This window comes from Erythrolamprus reginae, chromosome 2 (genome assembly GCF_031021105.1).
Source record: "Erythrolamprus reginae isolate rEryReg1 chromosome 2, rEryReg1.hap1, whole genome shotgun sequence".
Classification (NCBI taxonomy): domain Eukaryota; kingdom Metazoa; phylum Chordata; class Lepidosauria; order Squamata; family Dipsadidae; genus Erythrolamprus; species Erythrolamprus reginae.
Genome location: NC_091951.1, coordinates 202,018,612 through 202,039,559, shown reverse-complemented (window position 1 = coordinate 202,039,559; position 20,948 = coordinate 202,018,612). Strand labels below are relative to the sequence as shown.

Below are 20,948 nucleotides of genomic sequence, written 5' to 3'. Positions count from 1 at the left end.
ACTGAAGAGAGGGAGGAGGCAAGAGGAGGAGGAGAAGAAGAAAGCTACAACATGGCGGTTGCATCCATTCCTGAGATCTGGGAACTGTAAAAGAAGCCAAGCCCAGCCCGGGGGCTGGAGCAGCTTGGACTGTGTCAGATCCTGGTTTCAGGGTGCCAGCCCCCTCAGCCTTCCCTGCTCGGCCCCAGTGGAAGTGGGCCGAATCCCCACCGCGGTGCACACAGCATGGGGGTGCAAGGCTTCCAAGAGTTCGTGGAAAAGCGATGCCCGGGGGCAGTGGTGCCCGTGGACCTCCTGAAACTGGCACGGGCTGTCGGGGGCCGCGGGGGCCCTGCCTACTGTGCCACCTTCCACCCACCGGCCGGCTATCCCCATCCCGCTGGGGCTGTGCCGGGGCTGGCCCCCATGGTTGGGGGTTACCCACACGCCCAGCATGCAGGAGGGTTTCCCCCCCCGGCGCCCTGCCCAGCTCGGCTTCTGGTGGATGCTGATTCTGCTTTGCAGCGTCTGTATGGGGGCTACCAGACCGACTGGGTGTGCGGGGGCCAGTGGAATGCCATGGTGGGTTACCTGGCTGCCCTCTCACAGGCTTGCCTCTACCAAGGTGGCCTGGAGCTAGCTGTCATCTTCAATGGAGGTCTTGGAAAAGAGAGGCTGCCCGAGTGGGCCAGGAAGGCCCAGGCTGAGAGGCAGACAGCTCAGCTAATTGCAGGGCATGTGGGCAACAAAGGTACCCCGCCACCCCGAGTCTGGTTTCTTCCACCTGCCTGCTTGGGGCATTGTGTCCGTCTGGCCATGATTCGATTCCGGGTGAAGGTAAGGGTTCCAATGGTAATCTTGAACACTTTTTTAGTATCAATATAGGATTCTTGTTTCTTCTGACCATCTGTTTTGGATCTTGCCTTACTATATTGCTCCAATGAGATTTAATTTTATCCATATTTCCAGGGAAGTATTGTTTCTTTGAAACCGCATTAATTTGCAAGCTTTGTTCCATTTCAAATTTATTTTGTTTGCTTTTCCCAACTGGCATTTCTGAAAAGCATTCCTACTAATGTTTAATTTCCTCCCTTGAATAAAATTATTTTTAATTTAAAAAGTTATTGTGTTTAAAATAGAAAAGGAATAAAAACAGGCACAAAAAGACAAAAATATAGTATCAAATACTTTAAATTATTTCAAACAGCAGAAAAAATATAAAGTAGACTTAGAATAACTTTATTGTCACTTTAAATGTAAACTAATTGGCATACATTAAAATGAAATTAAGTATAATGTTGCAATAAAATACAGTTCTGTATACAATCATCTAATGTAAATACAGACACACACAAATTTATATTCATTTATAATACATTTTTATAGATACTGTATGGTGTTTTTTAAACTTACTATAGTTTTGTACAAATGAGTCCCATATTTCGACTAAATTTATCCATACAAATTTTATGTCTATGTGCAATCTGTTCACAGCAGCAAGTGTAATTAAATCTTCATTCCTTATTTATGTTGCTAAAATCTCTGATGTCTGATTTTCAGTTGTCCTTCAGGCTATTTTCCAGTTCTGTTGTGAGAAAAATAGCATCTGAATCAAGGTGCATATAAGAAATAAATATTTCATTTCTCTGAATGTGGTACATTCAGTTTAGCCTTGTAAAGGAATCTGTATAGTTTGATTTTGCTGTCTTGTCCATACAACACATCTTATTTTTTACCATTTCAGCCTTTTGTCGCTCTTAAATAATAATACGCTTTTGAGAGTGAAGGTTCCTTCTCTGTTGATTTCTGAACATTTCATTACCAGGCCTAGATAACATCTTCAGCAGAGTTTAGGGGATGTCAGTGTCAGTTTTCTTCTGTTATAAGGGCTTGAGGTGTGGGTGTGTCAAATGAGGTTCTTGTGATGGGTGTAGTAATATGTTGTCAAGCCACTCGTAAACAGCTGTTTATCAAATTTATATCATTACTTTCTGAGTCATATGTTTAGAATCTATACTTTAGAGGTATAAGCCTGCAATAGTGTATCTCTTCTCCATGACATACTAATAACAAAACTGCCCCTTAATTTTTAAGGTGTAAGATTATTCTTTCCCTCAGAATGAGTGTTAATGTTTTTGAAGCTGCAGTGATTGGTATACATTCATTTGAAAGAAACATGTATTAATTCAAAGCTGTGCAGAGCAGACCTCAGCATAAGAATCTTCTATTGTAGTAATACATACATTTGTCACTTTTTGGCCCAAAATAATGACAAGACTGCATCATATGTTTAAATATATCCTGAACAATTAGGAGCTTAAGAAAAGCAAAATATCTTAGCTTATATCTTTGTGTAATTTTGTAATTTTTTCTTCCAACTGAACTAAAATGGTTCTTTTTGTTTTCTTAGTCAGAATATCTTGAAATATTCATGTTTTGAATAAAAATACTAGTATATAATTATAAGATCCATTAATATTCCATTGTGGGGAAAAATATGTTCTACAGTAACTGGTAATCATGAGGATTAATATCCACACTTTTTGACTTAACACAATTCTGATGTAAAATAATTGTTACATTATACAGCTTCATCAAATATTTTGTTATACAGAATGGGGAATTTATTTCTACCTCTTCTTTAGAAAAGTTATATTCTCCCCACTTCTGAATTATTCTGATCAGCTTACTATACAAATACTTAAAAAAAACCAGGACAAGTTTTTTTTTAACTCTTAGGAGGCTATGTTAAAAGAATAGGTTTTAAATCAACTTCTGTAGTATAATTGGAAGGGATTTAACTTCAACAGGTTTATTCCCCACCATGCAAACATATGTTTTTCCTGTTGTTGTCAGATATATTAATGGTGGGATTTGAAGAAAGATTTGTTTATAAAAGCCTGTCAGTATAAAAAGTACTGTAGCCAATCCTGTCAGAAACATAAACCAATGCCTTATGAGGCTTTGTATGTCAGAAAGCTTTTGGATTATCATAGTTTCCTCTTCTCCCTCCTGCTCTTTTCCTCCAGCATGGGATATAATGGCAACACACTAAAAAAAAAAAAGGAAAGAATGACAGATTGCTTTACATCTTAGTATAATTTTAATATTGTGCATGTACATGCTGACTATACATCTTTAGTAAATTGGGAAGAGTCATTGATATTCTCTGGGATAATCTGTTGTTTCTGGTAAACTGTACAAGAATAAGAGATTTGATTGAAGGGAGAGCTGAGATGCTATTATCCAGGGTGTGCTGTAGGGAAAAAATAGAATAGAAAGTTAGCATCAAGTGTGGCCTAGGGAATTTGGTGGAGCATAAGCACAGTATGAGAGGGAGCAGGCTAATCCTTGCCCCTCAGCCATCACTCAGTTGATGATCACAAGCAGGTGAGGATCCTGCTTCTGCTTTTCAACAATTCAGCAATGTTAGAAGATGACAAAATATATCATTTTGAAGGACAGGTGTATCATAAAAGACAAGAAGTTTCTTAAATCATGAAAATTCCATTTTTTTCTTGCATAATAACACACCTTAAAATTTCAATGCAAAGCAAGTAAAGGCAAGCTTAAAATCAGTGTATATCCAACATTTAGGCATTACATGTTCTTATATGTTATCAGGCCTTTGTAAGGGCTGATCCAGCAAGTTTTTTCACATTTAAAGAATACCGGTGCTGCAGAATCGCATGCCCATGGGGAGTTGGAGTTTCACTGTCTTCACAAATTAAATCCAGACACATTGTAAATCCTATCATTTATGTGATAGGATATTGTTGACTTATACTTTCAGTGACTACATCATCCTAATTAGTTTCTGTCATATAGTTATCTATAACCTACTTGAGACCTAGTGTGAATTTGCAGGCAAAAGCCTGAAAATTAGCTGAGGTTGAAGAAGCATTAGAAACAGCTGACCTGAAATATAAGGAACTTAAATACTTATGATATGATCAGTTGTTTGCATGTCTCTGTTTACAGTGTCACTTTGAGCATCTTTAGAAAAGCATTTTAAAAGATTGGGTATAATCTGGTTAATTGAATCACATTTTACTGAACTGTGTACTTGAATTTTTGAAATCAGGAGGAATTAAATATACTCAACTTGAATATATTCAAGAAGGGAACAAACTGATTTGTTTTAGATTCTGATAATGTTAGCTAGAGCATATTTCATTAAGAGTTTATATTTCGTTTTTTTTCTAGAGTACCAGTTCTACATGTACAAATAATTTCTTGCTTTGTGTTAATAGTAAAGTCCATATGATATAGATTTGGTACAGATAGCCCTTAACTTACAACCACAATAAAGCCCAAATTTTCTGTTGCCAAGCAAGAAGGTTGTTAAGTGAATTTTGCTCCATTTTACGACCTTTCGTACCAGAGTTGTTAAGGGAATGATTGCAGTTGTTAATTTAGTAACACATTTGTTCAATGAAACTTGCTTCCCCATTGACTTTGGTTGTCAGGGGATCGGAAAAGGTGATCACATGACCCTGGGACATAGCAACCATCAGAAATAGATGCCAGTTGCCAAGCATTCAAGTTTTGATCATGGAGAATGCTGCAGTGATCATAACGATGAAAAATGGTCAGTCACTAAACAAAGGTCTGTAAGCTGAGGGCTACTTGTACTAGAAAGAATGGACCTTCAAAGCACATGGTTATACTGTACTATGGTGTCTACTTTTAAGCTGGGGAATGTGGGAAAGGAATTAAGGGAAATCAGAATATCCATTGGATACATTCATGTCTTAAATAACTCTGAAGCAATTCTTTTGACTTGGATTTCTGTATTTAGAGATGTGTAGAAAAATGAAAGGAATTTGAGTTTTTACAAATTTGTCTTTACTTGTGTATTTATTTATTTGAAATTTTGTCTCTAAGAAATCCTGAACCAGGTATTGTGGTTTGGATTCAAAAACTAATTACAAAGTCTTTCATTGGATTTGCATATTACATCTTAATTGTCCTGTATGTAAATACAAAGTGCTAGAAATCGAAATATGCACTATGAAATTTAGACACTTGCTAAACTAGTCACTGAGATGTTATACTATTGAAAACCTTTGGAATAAATGTCTCCTTTGGGTCCTTTAAATCTTTTTTTTAAGTCCTTGAAGAAACAGTTTGTGTTTTTTGAGCTGAGGCATAGACTTATTCTGTAACATTTAGTTTTATTATGGCCTTAAAGACTTTAAGATCCACAGTCTTCTGCTCTCTTGTAATTTCATTTTTAGTATTCTCATGAAATTCTGATGTTCTACCTTTTTTCCAGCTAGGACTATAATTTGACTGTAACAGACCTTACAACCAAGGTTGTGCTATATTTTGAATGGTATTTTCAATGGCTGTATCCCCGCTATCAGCCAAGGAAGAAAATAGTACGGTAATTCTAAAACGTGGTAGAATAAAAATAATATATATCAGTGTTTCAGTTGCTTATTTTTGATGGTTCCACTATTTTTCAACCCCACCAAACATCCATCATACAAATACTGTAGTCTGCTACAAACAAAAAGTTCTAAACACACAAATAGCAGTACTTGTTTAGCATCCAGGACAGCATATTCACAACAAGAAGAATGCAGATTTCTTCAAGCTTACTGGGCTCAGAGACCAATTTACCTCAATCATTTAATCTTCATAGGCTGTATGTTTCTTACATACTTGCTTACTAGGATTCATAACTTTGGAAAAACCTCCCTCCATTAATTTGTTCAGCTTTTTAAAAAAAAACCAATGCTATCTGATCATAAAGAATTGAACAATATCTATATAGGTTTATAGTTGATTGGATTAACAGAGGTATATATTATTCTATTTTGAATAGCCTGATTTGAAACACAATATATAAATAATCAGGGGATGCGGTGGCTCAGTAGCTAAGACATTGAGCTTATCAATCAGCAGGTCAGCAGTTCGAATCCCTAGCACCGTGTAAGAAGATGAGCTCCCGTTACTTGTCCCAGCTTCTCCCAACCTAGCAGTTTGAAAGCACATAAAAATAGAGTAGAAAAATAGGTAATAAAATACCACTTTTGATGGTAAGGTAACAGTGCTCCATGAGCCTTCGGCATTGAGTAATGCCATCCACATGACCACAAAGGTGTCTTCGGATAACACTGGCTCTTCGCTTTAGAAACAGAGATGAACACTGTCCCCTAGAATCAGGAACAACTAGCACGCATGCGCGGGGGAACCTTTACCCTTACCTATATAAATAATCACAATTTCCTATTAATTCCCCTTGAACAGGAACACCTGTTTTGTTTCTGTTTGGCTTTTTTGTATAATTTCTGTCATACAGTACCTAGGTTTCTCCCCCTTATTCCCTCTCTTATCCACAGGGAAAAAACATGCCAAAGAAAATATCTAATTCTATATTTATTTTCTAATATTATCTTGGCTTCTAATATGGAGTGAAATTTGGATATTATTTGAAACTCTGGAATTTCATTTAATGGAGACCTATTGCCCAATATCATAACCTTAAGTAGTCTCACATTCTTTGATTTTTTAACATATCCTGATTCAGAAATTCTGTCTCCTTTTTTATTTATTTGCTTCTTCCAATTATAAGCCGCCCTTTTCCTAACGGACTCAGTATTTCTCCTAGCATTTCAATTCATCTGGTTTTAGTCCTATGTCTGGTCTGAATTAACAAGAGACTCTACAGAATCCCACTTCATCCACAGTTTGCAAAGTAGCACACAACCAAAGTATTTCCATGACCCCCCCCCCAAGTATTTTCCTGTAAAGACCTTTGGGGTGTTCCCATGCCATGCTCCCCATCTTCCATCTTCTGAAGGGTGGTTTGGGAAGCAGGAAAAGAAGATAAAATCAATGAACAAATTATATCAAAGCAAGTACTTGATTACATGTTAAGGCAAAGAAATGTGCCCTTGTAATTTGTCCTCATCTTTGTCCTTTCACTCATTTCAGGTGTTCCAGAGCCTGGAGGACCATCATCAGGAAGTAGTGTCTTTTTTCCGGGAGAATGGCTTTCATGGACTAATTGCCCATGACTCGGAATACGCTCTCTGCAACATCCCCTCTTACTATAGTTCCCATGCCCTGAAGCTGAGCTGGAATGGCAAAAACCTCACCACTAACCAGTTCCTCATGCAGGAGGTGGCCAAGCAGCTGGGTCTCAAGCTGAGCAGTTTTCCTATATTTGCTGCCTTGCTGGGTAAATTGAAACTGGTTAACCTTACATATAGATCGTACTGTGTTTCTCAAAAAATAAGACCAAGTTTTATTTTCTTTTAGACTTGAAAATAAGCACTTGGGCTTATTTTCGAGGTGGTCTTATGGGTTTTTTTTGGAAGTGCAGCAGGGCAGACTCGGTGACCTGGATGCGCTGTGGACAAGCCTTCAAAATGGAGGCTTTTGGGCGAACGGGAGGAAAATGGGGAGGGGGCTTTTTCTGCCTGCCATCCATCCTTCAGTCTGTGCTGAGCTTGAGGAATGGATGACAGGTAGGAAAATCCCCCGCGCGCCCCCCCCCCCAAATTTCCTCCCATTTGCCAAAAGCCTCAGTTTCAACCAAAACAACATAATTCAATTACTTTGCTGTACTTAGGAGTTCAATATTAAGAGTACAGATTTTGTGTTTGCACAGTTTTAGATTTGGGATTCTCACTATACTGTACATTTCAAGATCTTTCTCTTCTTGCGAAACATAATTTGCTAAATCTTTAACTTTAAATTCTATAACACTTTCTGCTTATTTTCATTTTGGGTGAAGTGAGGGGGCTTGAATTCCCTTGTTGCTGATTGTATATTACTGTGCCTTTCCCCCCTCAGGGAACCACATTCTTCCAGATGAGGACTTGGCTGCCTTCCATTGGAGTCTTCTTGGACCGGACCACCCACTTGCTTCACTTAAGGTGACACATGCCCCTCCTTGTCCTCTTTTGAAGGGCAACAAGGCAGGAATTGAAAGAAGAGTTATTTCCCAAAGAACTAGTCAAGTGTTGTCTGGATTCTAAGCTATCTCTGGAGTTCCAATATGACATCCTAATGGGAGGAGAGAGAAAAAGCACCCCTAAACTTTGCAGCCAGTTCTAAAAAACAAATTGCCTTTTTATATTGTGTTTACCTGAAGAAACTATGGGTTTTCCCCAAATAATGTTACTTTGAAATGGAAGGATCACTTTAAATACAACAAAAGATGATAATGGAACAGTGTGTGTGTTTGTGTGTATTGTGTAATTGAAGTGTCACAATTGCCAATTCTGAAAAGAAATGGAAGGCTTCATCTTAATAGGAAGAAATAGAGCTAAAATAGACTTGATTTAAGAAGTAGAATCAATTGGGCATTTTATTTCATAGAGCTTGTCTAACAGGACCGGAAAACCAGAGATTTTTGTTGCCTTTTCTCTGTATTATAGTTATAGTTTTGTGCAGCTCTACAGCTTTTCCTGAGAAACAGCTGTAACCACAGATAGAGCAGGAATAAACAGGTCACATTTCTGGCATGAATTATTGCAGTCTTCTCAACCTGATGCTCTTTCGTGTGACATGTGCTGGAGACTAATAGAGTTATGCAGGTAGTCCTTGATTTACAACAATTCATTTAATGGCCGTCCAAAATTACAACGACACTGTAAAAAGTGACTCATGGCCACTTTTCAGACTTAACAACCATTGCAGCATCCCCTTGGTCACAGGATCAAAATTCAGATGCTTGGCAGTTGGTTCGTATTTATGACAGTTTCTCTGTCCAATGTGTTCAGCTTTGGTGAGCTTCTGACAAGCAAAGCCCATGAGGAAATCCAAATTCACTTAACAACTGTGTGACAAGAGGTCATGAAATGAGGCAAAACGCTCTGAACAAATGTTTTACATTTTTAAAATAAATTTTGGGCTCAGTTCTGGTTGTAAGTCGAGGACTATCTATAGTTATTGCAGGGAAAGTTGCAAAAGATGGAGTCACTGAATTGTTCAGGGTGTCTGACCTCCTCCAGTTTACACAGATAGTCCTTGAGTTACAGGCACAATTGGAACCAGAATTTCCATTGCTTAAATAAAGTGGTTGTTTTTTACCTGGGTTGTTAAATCACCACTGTTGTTAAGCAGATGACATGGTGGCTAAGCAAATCCAGCTGATGTTTACTTGGCTTGTCAGAAGCTTAGCTGGGGAGGTGGCAAATGGCGGTCACATGATCCCAGAATCCTGCGACCTTCGTAAATTATTATTATTTTTTATTATTATTATTTATTGGATTTGTATGCCGCCCCTCTCCGCAGACTCGGGGCGGCTAACAACAGTGGTAAAACAACATGAACAATGCAATTAATAAAAACAACTAAAAATCCCTTATTATAAAAAACCAAACATACACACAAACATACCATGCATAACTTGTAGTAGCCTAGGGGGAAAGGATAACTTAACTCCACCATGCCTGGCGACAACGGTGGGTCTTAAGTAATTTGCGAAAGACAAGGGGGGTAGGGGCCGTTCTAATCTGTGGGGGGGAGTTGGTTCCAGAGGGCCGGGGCCACCACAGAGAAGGCTCTTCTCCTGGGGCCCGCCAAACGACATTGTTTGGTCGACGGGACCCGGAGAAGGCCAACTCTGTGGGACCTTATCGGCTGCTGGGATTCGTGCGGTAGAAGGCGGTTCCGGATGTATTCTGGCCCAATGCCATGTAGGGCTTTAAAGGTCATTACCAACACTTTGAATTGTGACCGGAAACCGATCGGCAGCCAGTGCAGGCTGCGGAGTGTTGCAGAAACGTGGGCGAATCTAGGAAGCTCTCGCGGCCACATTCTGCACGATCTGAAGTTTCCGAACACTTTTCAAAGGTAGCCCCATGTAAATACATGCCGGTTGCAAAGTGCTCGAATTTTGATCACATGACAGAGGGGATGTTTTGACAGTCATAACTGTAAGGTCACTTCCCCCCACCCCAGCTTAATTGTAACTTGAAAGGGTCACAAAATGAATGGTTATAAGTTAAGGGCTACCTACATTGGTCACTGAGAATGAATTTAAAAACCGGCCAATTCATGTCTGATGCTGCTAGCATCCTAATGCATCCCCCGTATGACTATTAACTGCACTGTCTTTCCTCGTTTAAAAATACCGTAGTTAACATCATTTTTTATTGCGAAGATTTGATTATAATGGTTACAGTATAAATATACAGAGGATTTAAAGCAATTTAAAGAATTACAACAATAAAATCAAAATACATGGCTGATGTTTGATTTGAGAGAAAGGCATTAGCCGGATTATTTTGGTTAGAAAAGGAAGGGTTCCTGACAGCTCTTGGTTTGAAAAGAGGAAGCTGTCACTGGGGAGACTCGTTCTGCAACCCTAAAGAAATTAGGCTGGCATTGGGAGAATGCTTTTTGTTATGTTTTTACAGTTTCTAAATCAACATTTTAACATTTCATTAATAAGCAAGATTACTGTATCTCATTGAGAGAGTTCTCTTCTGGAAAATTGCATGTTTACATAAATGCCTTGAAACCCTGAAGTGAAATCCTGACTCCTAATGAGGAGTTAAGCTGAGGTTCCAGTATAAGCCAACAGACATAAGGAATTCATAGAGAGAGTTAGTCTGTGATGCCAATATTTCCTGATCATCCACCAATGAGACAGGGGGATTTTCCTATTCTATTCTTCACACTAATTAGACTAATGGTAGTCGTTCAGGTCATTAGACCATAGAGGTGCTACTGTGTCACCTTTTGTCTTCATTGAAACTTTTGTCTAGGTGTGTGCTTCTTGTTGGTTCTAGGTGCGTGCCCACCAGTTGGTCCTCCCGCCCTGTGATGTGGTCATCAAGGCTGTATCTGAATATGTCGGCGCCATCAAAAGTCCCTCTGGCCTGGATGTAATAGGGAGAGATGTCTTTAAACACTCCCAGGTGAGATGGGGATCATGGAGATGGGCCTGGACTAGTATCAGGCTTAATAATATTTATATAGTATAAAAGTTGCAAAAAGAAAGAAAATAGAAACCGATGTGATGCCAGACAACTTCAGTGTTTTTGCTTTTTATAGAATCTAATGAGTTTCAAGTTTCCTGAGGCTCTTTCCTTCTGCTCTATAATTAATATAAATCTAATTATGTGATTTCATTAGGAATAGAGGCGGTAGTGTACAGTATATATGCTGCTCAAAAAAAATAAAGGGAACACTTAAACAACAGAATATAACTGTAAGTAAATCAAACGTCTGTGAAATCAAACTGTCCACTTAGAAAGCAACACTGATTGACAATCAATTTCATTTTGTTGTCAACACATTCAACTTTGTACAGAACATTAAATGAGAACATTTCATTCATTCAGATCTAGGATGTGTTATTTAAGTGTTCCCTTTATTTTTTTGAGCATTGTAGCTAACTATAGTAGGATTTCCGCGCTGAATCCTAGGCTGTTGTTGCTGCACACTTTTTTTCCTGTCATTTCCATCGTTTCTTTCTCATTCCTCCCCAGTCCAGGACTGAAGATAAAATAGAACGTTTCAAGAAAGCAGTAGAATATTATTCAGTGGCCATGAAAGCACCTCCTACACCAGCCGGCCAGTCCCCCTATGTTCGTGAGTATCCAGGCGACGCTGGTCAACTTCACCTCTCTCTCAAGCGTGTTTTCTCCCGCTGGCCAAGAAGGTGAGGCCCTGCCTGATACCTTACAGCATCCTCTGCTGGGAGAGGTCAGGTCGGGATTTAACTCTGAAATTACCTTCTCTTGGCCCGAAGAGAGCTTTCGTGCCTTTTAATAACTGCAGGGCTGGAAGATGTTTTTTTCTTCAAAACAATGCCATAACGAGTTGGAAGTTCTGTTTGTTCTTTGTCTCATGGTTTACTGAAAGGCACAAAAGCACCTTTCCAAGCCAGATGCTGGTAATCTTACTGGGCCTCTCCTGGATCCTGCATTCAGAGATCATAGTACACTATTCTTAATAGTTGTCCTAACTGTCCTTACTATTATGTGTTTAATTTTACAATGCAAAAAGATTGTACAAAGGACATATTTAAGCAATTAAGATACAATTGGCCCAAATGCCCCGTGATCCAGTATTCTTTATAATGACCCCAGTATCTTAAAGAATTCAGTCATCTATTAAAAATCAGCAAGGAGTTTATGCTCCTTTAGATATAAACTGTTGGAAGTTGCCTTTTTAGTCCATATTGTTGCCCTTTGTCTGGCTTCTGTCCTGTTTCTGACACCGTCCTTTGCTAAGAAACTTGGTCAAGTGTGTTGAAAGCCACTCTCCTAAAACAGTTCCCAAATAATGTTCTAATCCTGCACTTCCAAACTCCTCAAAGGTTTGTTTCAGAGATAAATGGTAATGGTGGACAAAAACACCCTTCACTCTAATTTCAGTTTCATGTAGAACAGCCAGTAGAATTGTGTCCTGCTGTTACTCTCTGTGACTTAAGGTTTTCCTCTACTCTATCCCAAGAATCTGAAGCTCAGACTTTTGGGGATAACGTTGCCCAACGTTGCCCATGGGCACCAACTCTAAAAAACAGAAAATGGAAAAAAGGCAAGACTGATTATGCTTCAGACAATGAAGATATGATTTCCCATGCATAACTTCTGTCTGGAGTGTTTTATTTTTTTAAATCTATACACCAATTTAATTGAATTCTGCATTGTCAGAGGTCTCCACTCAGGGAATCCTGATAGTAATGTTGGGCTATTTTTTTTAAAGTATAACAAGGTTCCAATTCTTTGTTTCAGTCCCAGCATTTGGGCCTAACCACTTTGGAGGGCCACCACCTCTGAATCGCAATCCAATGGTATCACTTCCTTCTGGGAAGGCTATGGTAAGTGCTCGGAATGTTAAATTCAGTGTGAGATTTCCATCCATGTTCATTGGGTTAGAGAAAGCCCTGTTGATCCTTGCAGGCCTAAGCTACAACAGGGAAATTGAATATATGCTACACAAACTGAGATCCTTGAACTTGGCTTGCATCCTACAGACAGCAGGCATGTGGGAAAAATCATTTCTGAATGTTCTTTTTGTTTATAAGGCCCACTGCACAGAAGATATTAATGCATCGAGAAGCTTGGGTTAAACTATTCCCTCTAGCTTGTGTCATATAAGCTACAAATATGAAGAATCATTCAGAAAATTGCATCCCCCTTGCTGTTGAGTCTGAAGAGAGATTTAAAAGGCTACTACATCAATTTGCCTCATTCATGGGACACAAGCCTATATAACTCGGCTAAGGAGAACTGCATTATCTGAATGTAGTGAGCAAATTAGTGAATTGTTGTGCATCTGTACATAACTTCTTTTGCTAACATTTTCCAAACAATCCCCTGTGCCTGTCCAACTACAGTGTTCCCTCGATTTTTGCGGGGGATGTGTTCCAAGACCGCCCGCGAAACTCGAATTTCCGCGAAGTAGAGATGCGGAAGTAAATACACTATTTTGGGCTATGAACAGTATCACAAGCCTTCCCTTAACACTTTAAACCCCGAAACTGCAATTTCTCATTCCCTTAGCAACCATTTAGATTATTACTCACCATGTTTATTTATTAAAGTTTATAAAAAAAAATATTTATTAAAGGTGGACGAAAGTTTGGTGATTACATATGACGTCATCGGGCAGGAAAAACCGTGGTATAGGGAATTAATAATAATAATAATAATAAATAATTAATTTTAATTAATATTTTTGAAAAACCGTGGTATAGCTGTTTTGCGAAGTTCAAACCTGCGAAAATCAAGGGACCACTGTATACCATAGCTGTGCCTGTGGCAGTGGTGTATAATAAACACATGATATTTGAAAAACATGACTTGAACTTTCAGGTTTTTCCTTTCCTTGGGGAGGGGGTACATTTTTCTGTCCGGTTCTGATATGAGGTAAGCATTTGCATATTTGTAAATGTTCTTAGGAGTAAAAACATGTAATAGGATCTCTAGTACAGAATAATTTCAGAATCACAGATAGCATTCAGCTAATGACCACTCATTCAGTGACCGTTCAGAATTATGATGGTGCTGAATGAATGGTGGTTACAGCCAATCTTCCAATGGCTGGTCATTTCAGCTCCCCTCCCCACCCCATTGTCATGTGACTGGGATGTGGATACTTGACAACCAACTTGCACGTGTGATGATTCCAGTGTCGTGCGGTCATGTGATTGCAGTTTGTGATTTTTCTCTGCCAACTTGCTACAAGTAAATGGAAGAGCTGGAAGGGATGTTTGCATAATACTCTAATAAATCCCTCTGCCCCTGGTCTGCATATTCTCCTCTAGAGGTTTTGGATTGTTCTTGATAAATGATATGGTCACATGAGATCACATATTACAATCCCATCACTTAGCAATGGAAATGCTGGTCCCATTTGCCATTGTAACCAAGGCCTATCTGTCAATTGGAGGCTTTTTTGCCTTGGTTTAGTCTGGCACTTAACTGTTGTGGTTCACAGCAGTTATGCAAGGCTTCAGACAGATAATTTGCTCTTGTCTGCTCTTTGTTCCTGTTTTAATTACAAATGCCAGAGGATTAATCCAAAACCTTCTGATTACTAGGGGTCTTTGCTTAGTTTCTCTGCTACTGGGCTCCCTAGATATGAATAAATAGTTTTGGTTGCAGCCATTCCTTTTCCCCTCCTCTTTGCTCCCATCTCCAGTTTGCACCCCAAATGGGGCCAAAGATGCAGTACCAGCCACCTGGTCCACATGGTGGCATTGCCGCCTCCTCATCTTTCCTTCCGGGTCCTGGGTCCAGTTTTCTCTTCTCGCCTCATGGCTTGGCGGACGCAATGCCCTTCCACGAAGATCCTGCCTTGAAGACTGGTCACTACAACAACTGGCCTGTATCCTATGATAACTGTCCTGCCAAGTTTCCTAACCATCATCTGGGTTCCAAACCTTCCCCGTCGTCTGGGCCTGGATCTTCACCCTCTTCCTCTTCCGATGGAGAAGAGCACAATGGAGCCAATTCCAAGTGAGTGGAATAGTTTATGGGGGAAAGTGAGAAGAACTAGCAGGTCTCAGACATGTTTCTTTGTCCTGGGAAAGGAGAGACTCTTGAATAGTTGTGCTGTCATGCAATTGGAAGAAACAAAATTCCTTGATTTTAATCCCATTCAAAGATTGACAGTACAGTGGTACCTCTACCTAAGAACGCCTCTACTTACGAACTTTTCTAGATAAGAACCTGGTGTTCAAGATTTTTTTGCCTCTTCTCAAGAACCATTTTCCACTTACAAACCTGAGCCTCCAAAACTGTGACCGGAAAAGGCAGGGAGAAGCCTTCATGGGGTCTCTAGGAATCTCCTGGAGGAAACAGGGCTGGAAAAGGCGGGGAGAAGCCTCCATGGGGCCTCTCTAGGAATAGCCTGGGAGGAAACAGAGCTGGAAAAGGCAGGGAGAAGCCTCCATGGGGTCTCTAGGAATCTCCTGGAGGAAACAGGGCTGGAAAAGGCGGGGAGAAGCCTCCATGGGGCCTCTCTAGAAATAGCCTGGGAGGAAACAGAGCTGGAAAAGGCAGGGAGAAGCCTCCATGGGGTCTCTCTAGGAATGTCCTAGAGGAAACATGGCTGGAAAAGGCAGGGAGAAGCCTCTGTGGGGCCTCTCTAGGAATCTCCTGGGAGGAAACGGAGCCTCCACCCTCCCTGTGGTTTCCCCAATCACACGGATTATTTGCTTTTACGTTGATTCCTATGGGAAAAATTGCTTCTACTTAAGAACTTTTCTACTTAAGAACCTGGTCACGGAACGAACTAAGTTCATAAGTAGAGGTACCATTGTATTTCCTTTTCTTCCTCCAGCCACGTTTCTGAAACTGTGTCTCGCAAGTCTGGCTGGGAGGAACCTGCGGGTGAAAAGATAATGAATCAAGGCTGGGGACAATCACCTGGGAACGCCAGCAACTCAGAAAGGGCCATGAGTGGACCTGAAGCCCACATCCCTTCATTGCTCTCTATGGCAACCCGCAACCACATGGACATAACCACCCCGCCTTTGCCACCTATTGCTCCAGAAGTACTTCGAGTGGCTGAACATAGGCATCGACGGGGGCTTATGTACCCTTTCATCTACCACGTCCTTACCAAGGTGAGGTGGGCTGTGAGCCTTTGCAGTTCTATTCATTGGTTTGCTCGCAGGGGACCTAGGTAGTTTTGAGAACAGTCGGGTGGTTGAGAATTAGTGATCCAGGAATCTCTTTTCGTTCCAGGGTGAGATCAAAATCCCTGTGTGCATTGAAGATGAATGTAACACTGAACTGCCGCCAGCAGTTGTCCTTTTTCGGGCCTCGAGGCAGTATGTATACGGTGTCCTCTTCAGTGTGGCTGAGACACAACGGCGGATGGAACGCCTGGCCGTGCGCAAGCGCATTCCCGTGGAAAGTAGGTAACTTCTCCAGACTTTTGTACATGTGTATATTTTCAAAGTTCTCATTTAGGGCTAAATCACAGTAATGTCACTTAGACACAGTTTATTTTATTTATTTATTTATTATTTATTAAATTATTATTTATTAATCAGATTTGTATGCCGCCCCTCTCCGCAGGCTCGGGGCGGCTAACAACAATAAAAAGACAATGTAAACAAATCTAATATTAAAAATAATCTAAAAAACCCCGATTTAAAGAACCACTCATACATACAAACATACCATGTATAAACTCTATAAGCCTACGGGGGGGAGGGAAAATTTCAATTCCCCCATGCCTGACGACAGAGATGGGTTTTGAGGAGCTTACGAAAGGCAAGGAGGGTGGGGGCAACTCTGATATCCGGGGGGAGTTGGTTCCAGAGGGTCGGGGCCGCCACAGAGAAGGCTCTTCCCCTGGGTCCCGCCAACCGACATTGTTTGGTCGACGGGACCTGGAGAAGGCCAACTCTGTGGGACCTAATCGGTCGCTGGGATTCATGCGGCAGAAGGCGATCCCGGAGATATTCTGGTCCGATGCCATGAAGGGCTTTATAGGTCATAACCAACACTTTGAATTGTGACCGGAAACTGATCGGCAACCAGTGCAGACTGCTGAGTGTTGGAGTAACATGGGCAAATTTAGGAAAGCCTACTCCTTGGCATACTGGATCAGGATTGATATAATGCAAAGAAAAGCTGTATGTTCTACTACATTGAAATGTACAATTGAATCTTAGCACTGTTTGACATTTTGAGCTTGAAATATATTTTTTGCTGTAAGTATACATTTGTTGAAATATACCTGGCCTAAAATTTTGTTTCTCTTTATACAAATTGGGGAAATGGTTTATTCTAATCATATATCCATCCCTACACAGCTCATCCTGTTATCGTGAAGGAATGGTCAGCATACAAAGGGAAGTCACCCCAGACTCCAGAGTTGGTCTCAGCTCTTGCTTTCCGGGAGTGGACCTGTCCCAACCTCAAGAAGCTCTGGTTGGGCAAAGCGGTGGAAGACAAGAACCGACGTATGAGAGCATTTCTGGCTTGTATGAAATCAGACACCCCTGGCATGCTCAACCCTGCCAATGTACCGACACACCTACTGCTCATGTGTTGTGTATTACGGTGAGTGGAGCATATCTGAAGAGAAAAATCAAAAGAGTGGCAAATAACACTGTGTGCTGGGGTTGGCACCACCGGAATATGGCTATGAAGAAGAGCTGTGAGAGATCTATGCTATTGAAAGATCCAGGAATTGGTTGTGGATTGAAGGTAGTAGGTAAGAATGAGATGACAATATCTGAAAATATAAAGGAGAGTAAGCATTATGCAGAGATCCAGTTGAATTGGCAGTGGAAGAATCCATGTTCCAAGTGTCAGCAACCTGCGGCTCATTGGGCCCTCTGCTGCGGCTCCCTATCCCATCACTGACTGGTCTCTCCCTCCCCTCCCAATCACTTCTCATCCGGCCTGAAAAGGTAAGGGTGGCAGTGGGGGATGGAGAAGCAGCTGGGGCTGATTCTCCGGGGCTTCACTAATGCTGGAGCTTCTTCTGGCCCTTGCTAATGCTGGGCACGCCTCAGTTGCTTGGGGAGATGTGCAATCTGCTCTCTGCCCCGAGACACTGGCCCACACCAGCTGGGATGGGCATGGGATCTGGGAGGAGGGGACGATGGAAAGTGGGATGGGCCTGCAGCGCCCAGCCAGGGCTTTACCAAAGTCAGGGCAGCAGGAACAGGGGGCTTGCCCCGCCAAACCTTGCATACTCACCCCGGGGGTCAGGGTCAGAGAAAGCCGGAGAGCCCTCACCAAAGACACTCATCCTTCAGCTGGTGTCCCTCTGTGTGTGTCTCTCTGTCTGTCTGTATCTCTTGCTCTTTGTCTTTATGTCTCTTCTCACTCTCTTGGAAAGCCCAGTGAGCTCTCCTTTTCTTTCTTCTTTTTGGAAATCCAGGCTGGCTAAGGAACGAGCGCGAACCATGGCAGAGGTTTCCCTCCTCCCCCTCCTTCTCTCATGTGTACCCTCCCAGCCTCGCCACAACCAGCCAGTGGATCGTGAAAGGTGGAGGAGGGAAGCCTCTGCCATGGCTTACACTTTTTCCTCCGCCAGCCTGGATTTCCAAAAAGAAGAAAGAAAAGGAGTAGCAAAAAGCCCCAAGGAGAGTTTGCTGGGCTTTCAGAGGTGGGTGGGGGACAGTTAGAGGGGGAGAGACACAGAGAGAGATATACAGAAAGGGGAAGAGAGACACACACAGAGATATGAGGGGGAAATGGAGAGTGGGAGAGAGACACAAAGAGAGGGGGAGAAAGATACATAGTGGGGAGGAAAGACACAGATATTGGGGGAGAGAGAGAGACAGAGGGAGGAGATGGAGGGAGACAGAGACAGAGAGAAGGAGAGAGACACGGTGTTTTTAAAAAAAGATTCTCTGGGTAGGCGTGGCTGGGGGAGTGTCTTGTGACTGGATGGGAATGAGTGACATTGAGTTGGCCATGCCCATCATATTTCAGGCAGCGGCATGCCGAACTGTGTACCAGCGAATCTGGTAAAACCCCAAGCACCCTCTGAAAGCCCTCTGGGTTCATCAAGTGCCTCGGGCAGAACCATTAATAGGTCCTGCCTCCCTGCCGGGGAGGATTGGAGCCTTAAAATCAAGCCGTAGCAGAAAATGATCTGACCATGACAAAGGCATAGTATCTAAGCCCTTAATTTCAGATCATTGCTCAACTGCCCTGAGAGGAATACCATGTTGGAAGTGTGCCTCCCCCTCGTGAGTCAGACCCTGAATTACTTGGGTCAGGTACTTGGTTGCCATAATGGCCATGAACTCCTGCGCTAACTCAGAGGATTCACCGAGCGACGGTAGATTCAGGTACCCCAAGACAATAAGCCTGGGGAACTCCACTGCCAGCCCGGATACCTCCTCGAGTAGCACAGGCAGGGCTGTTGATACGCACTGGGAGGCTGGTATGTAAGCAACAAGCCCACCTGAACCCTTAGATCAAGCTTCACAAAGAAGGACTCACAACCCGCTATCAGGGGCAGCGAGCCTGCGTAGGCTGATGGTCTTCTTGGCTATAATAGCCACTCCTCACCCCCCCTCCTTTCCCTGGGATTGTGGCTGGTGCCACACCTGAAACCCGGCTGGGCACATTTCAGAGAGAGGAACCCCCCTCTCTGGGCCCAGCCAAGTCTCATTCACACATGCCAGGTCAGCCTCCTCATGCAGGAGTAAATCCTGGATGAGGGGAGCTTTATTTACACCCGACCTGGCATTAAGTAGCAACAGCCTGATCCCAGGGTCCGGATTTCACTTGTCACCAGCAACCCAGGCAGAGCTCATGGGGCTGAAACAAGGGATGGCTTTCAAGCAGTGAGCTCTTGTTCTCCAAGAGCGGCCTGCCCCATGTCTCCTGCCATATCTGCCTCTCCCCACAGAATATTCCAGCCCTCTACCACCCCAGAGATAGGCTCCCCCACACCTCCTGCCTCCAGATATCCCAAATACTGGGATATAGATCTATCAGATAAATTTATTAGGGCAAATGAAACCTTATTGTTATATTTATATTGGCTTAATGATCTCCTGCTGTATGTTAGTTGAAGATAAAACTCAAATCTTACAGGTCAATCTAAAATCATTTCTTGATTTTAAACATGGCGACAAATAATGTCCAGACTATTTACTGAGATACACGTTTGGGATATTTGTTCTGCAAATGGTGATCATTGAAGTATGAAACTTCATTCAGTTCTTTAGCTTTAAAGCTCATTTAAGTGAATCTGTCTACTCACAGTTTATTTTTTGGTCAAACTACAAGTACTAGATTTCAAAATTAAAAAATATATATATATAATTTTCTTCAAGGCCTAGTAATATCCAAAAGTATAAAATATTTTAATTTTGATTCTTGTTTAATATTGTATTTCATACTTTTATTTGAATTATTCTTTTTTCAAGATACATGATACAGTGGCCTGGAGGCCGGATCCTCCACAGACATGAATTGGATGCTTTCTTGGCCCAGGCTGTGTCTGCTCAGCTATATGAACCAGATCAGCTTCAAGAATTGAAGGTTGGTGTTATTTATCACTCCTGTATTAGTTCTCGCAGTGAGAATAAGAAAGAGGAGAGAAGATGAGGTTAGAGCTAGAGGGTCGAGAATAGAAGAGTCCCAGGTTTTGTTCTTGGTAATGAAAGGTAAATTTCACTTACATTTTCACAGGCATAGAATTAGCTGTTTGTTCATGCATCTCTGCTGTCTCTTGCTCATTGTGGCTACCACACTGCTTTGATATCTCAACCCTCCCAGGTTCCTATTCAAACTTCATCTTACTAATCTAGTTGTTCTGATAAAGAGCAGGTAAATTTGCATAAATGGGTGTTGATACGATGAAATGCTTTTCTATAAAGAATAGTTCCTCGCACATAGAGAACCAAGGTGTGGGGGACAAGGGAGAGGTTGTACTAGAATGCAGCTGCGAGAGCAATCATGGCCTTCCCAAGGTATGCCCATGTTACACCAACTCTCCGCAGTCTGCATTGGTTGCCGATCAATTTCCGGTCACAATTCAAAGTGTTGGTTATGACC

The 20,948-nt window shown here is 41.7% G+C and overlaps 1 protein-coding gene across 1 annotated transcript in view; it reads left to right on the top strand.

Moving 5' to 3' along the window:
* FAM120C (family with sequence similarity 120 member C) overlaps positions 1 to 20,948 on the top strand; it is a 28,182-nt gene continuing 7,234 nt past the window's right edge. The window contains exons 1-11 of the mRNA XM_070741282.1: positions 1 to 816; positions 6,925 to 7,171; positions 7,789 to 7,871; positions 10,737 to 10,865; positions 11,439 to 11,541; positions 12,690 to 12,775; positions 14,602 to 14,918; positions 15,745 to 16,030; positions 16,152 to 16,323; positions 17,231 to 17,480; positions 20,318 to 20,432. Coding sequence (XP_070597383.1) covers positions 226 to 816; positions 6,925 to 7,171; positions 7,789 to 7,871; positions 10,737 to 10,865; positions 11,439 to 11,541; positions 12,690 to 12,775; positions 14,602 to 14,918; positions 15,745 to 16,030; positions 16,152 to 16,323; positions 17,231 to 17,480; positions 20,318 to 20,432 — 2,379 coding nt within the window. The 5' untranslated portion in view covers positions 1 to 225. The remainder of the gene's footprint in view (positions 817 to 6,924; positions 7,172 to 7,788; positions 7,872 to 10,736; positions 10,866 to 11,438; positions 11,542 to 12,689; positions 12,776 to 14,601; positions 14,919 to 15,744; positions 16,031 to 16,151; positions 16,324 to 17,230; positions 17,481 to 20,317; positions 20,433 to 20,948) is intronic.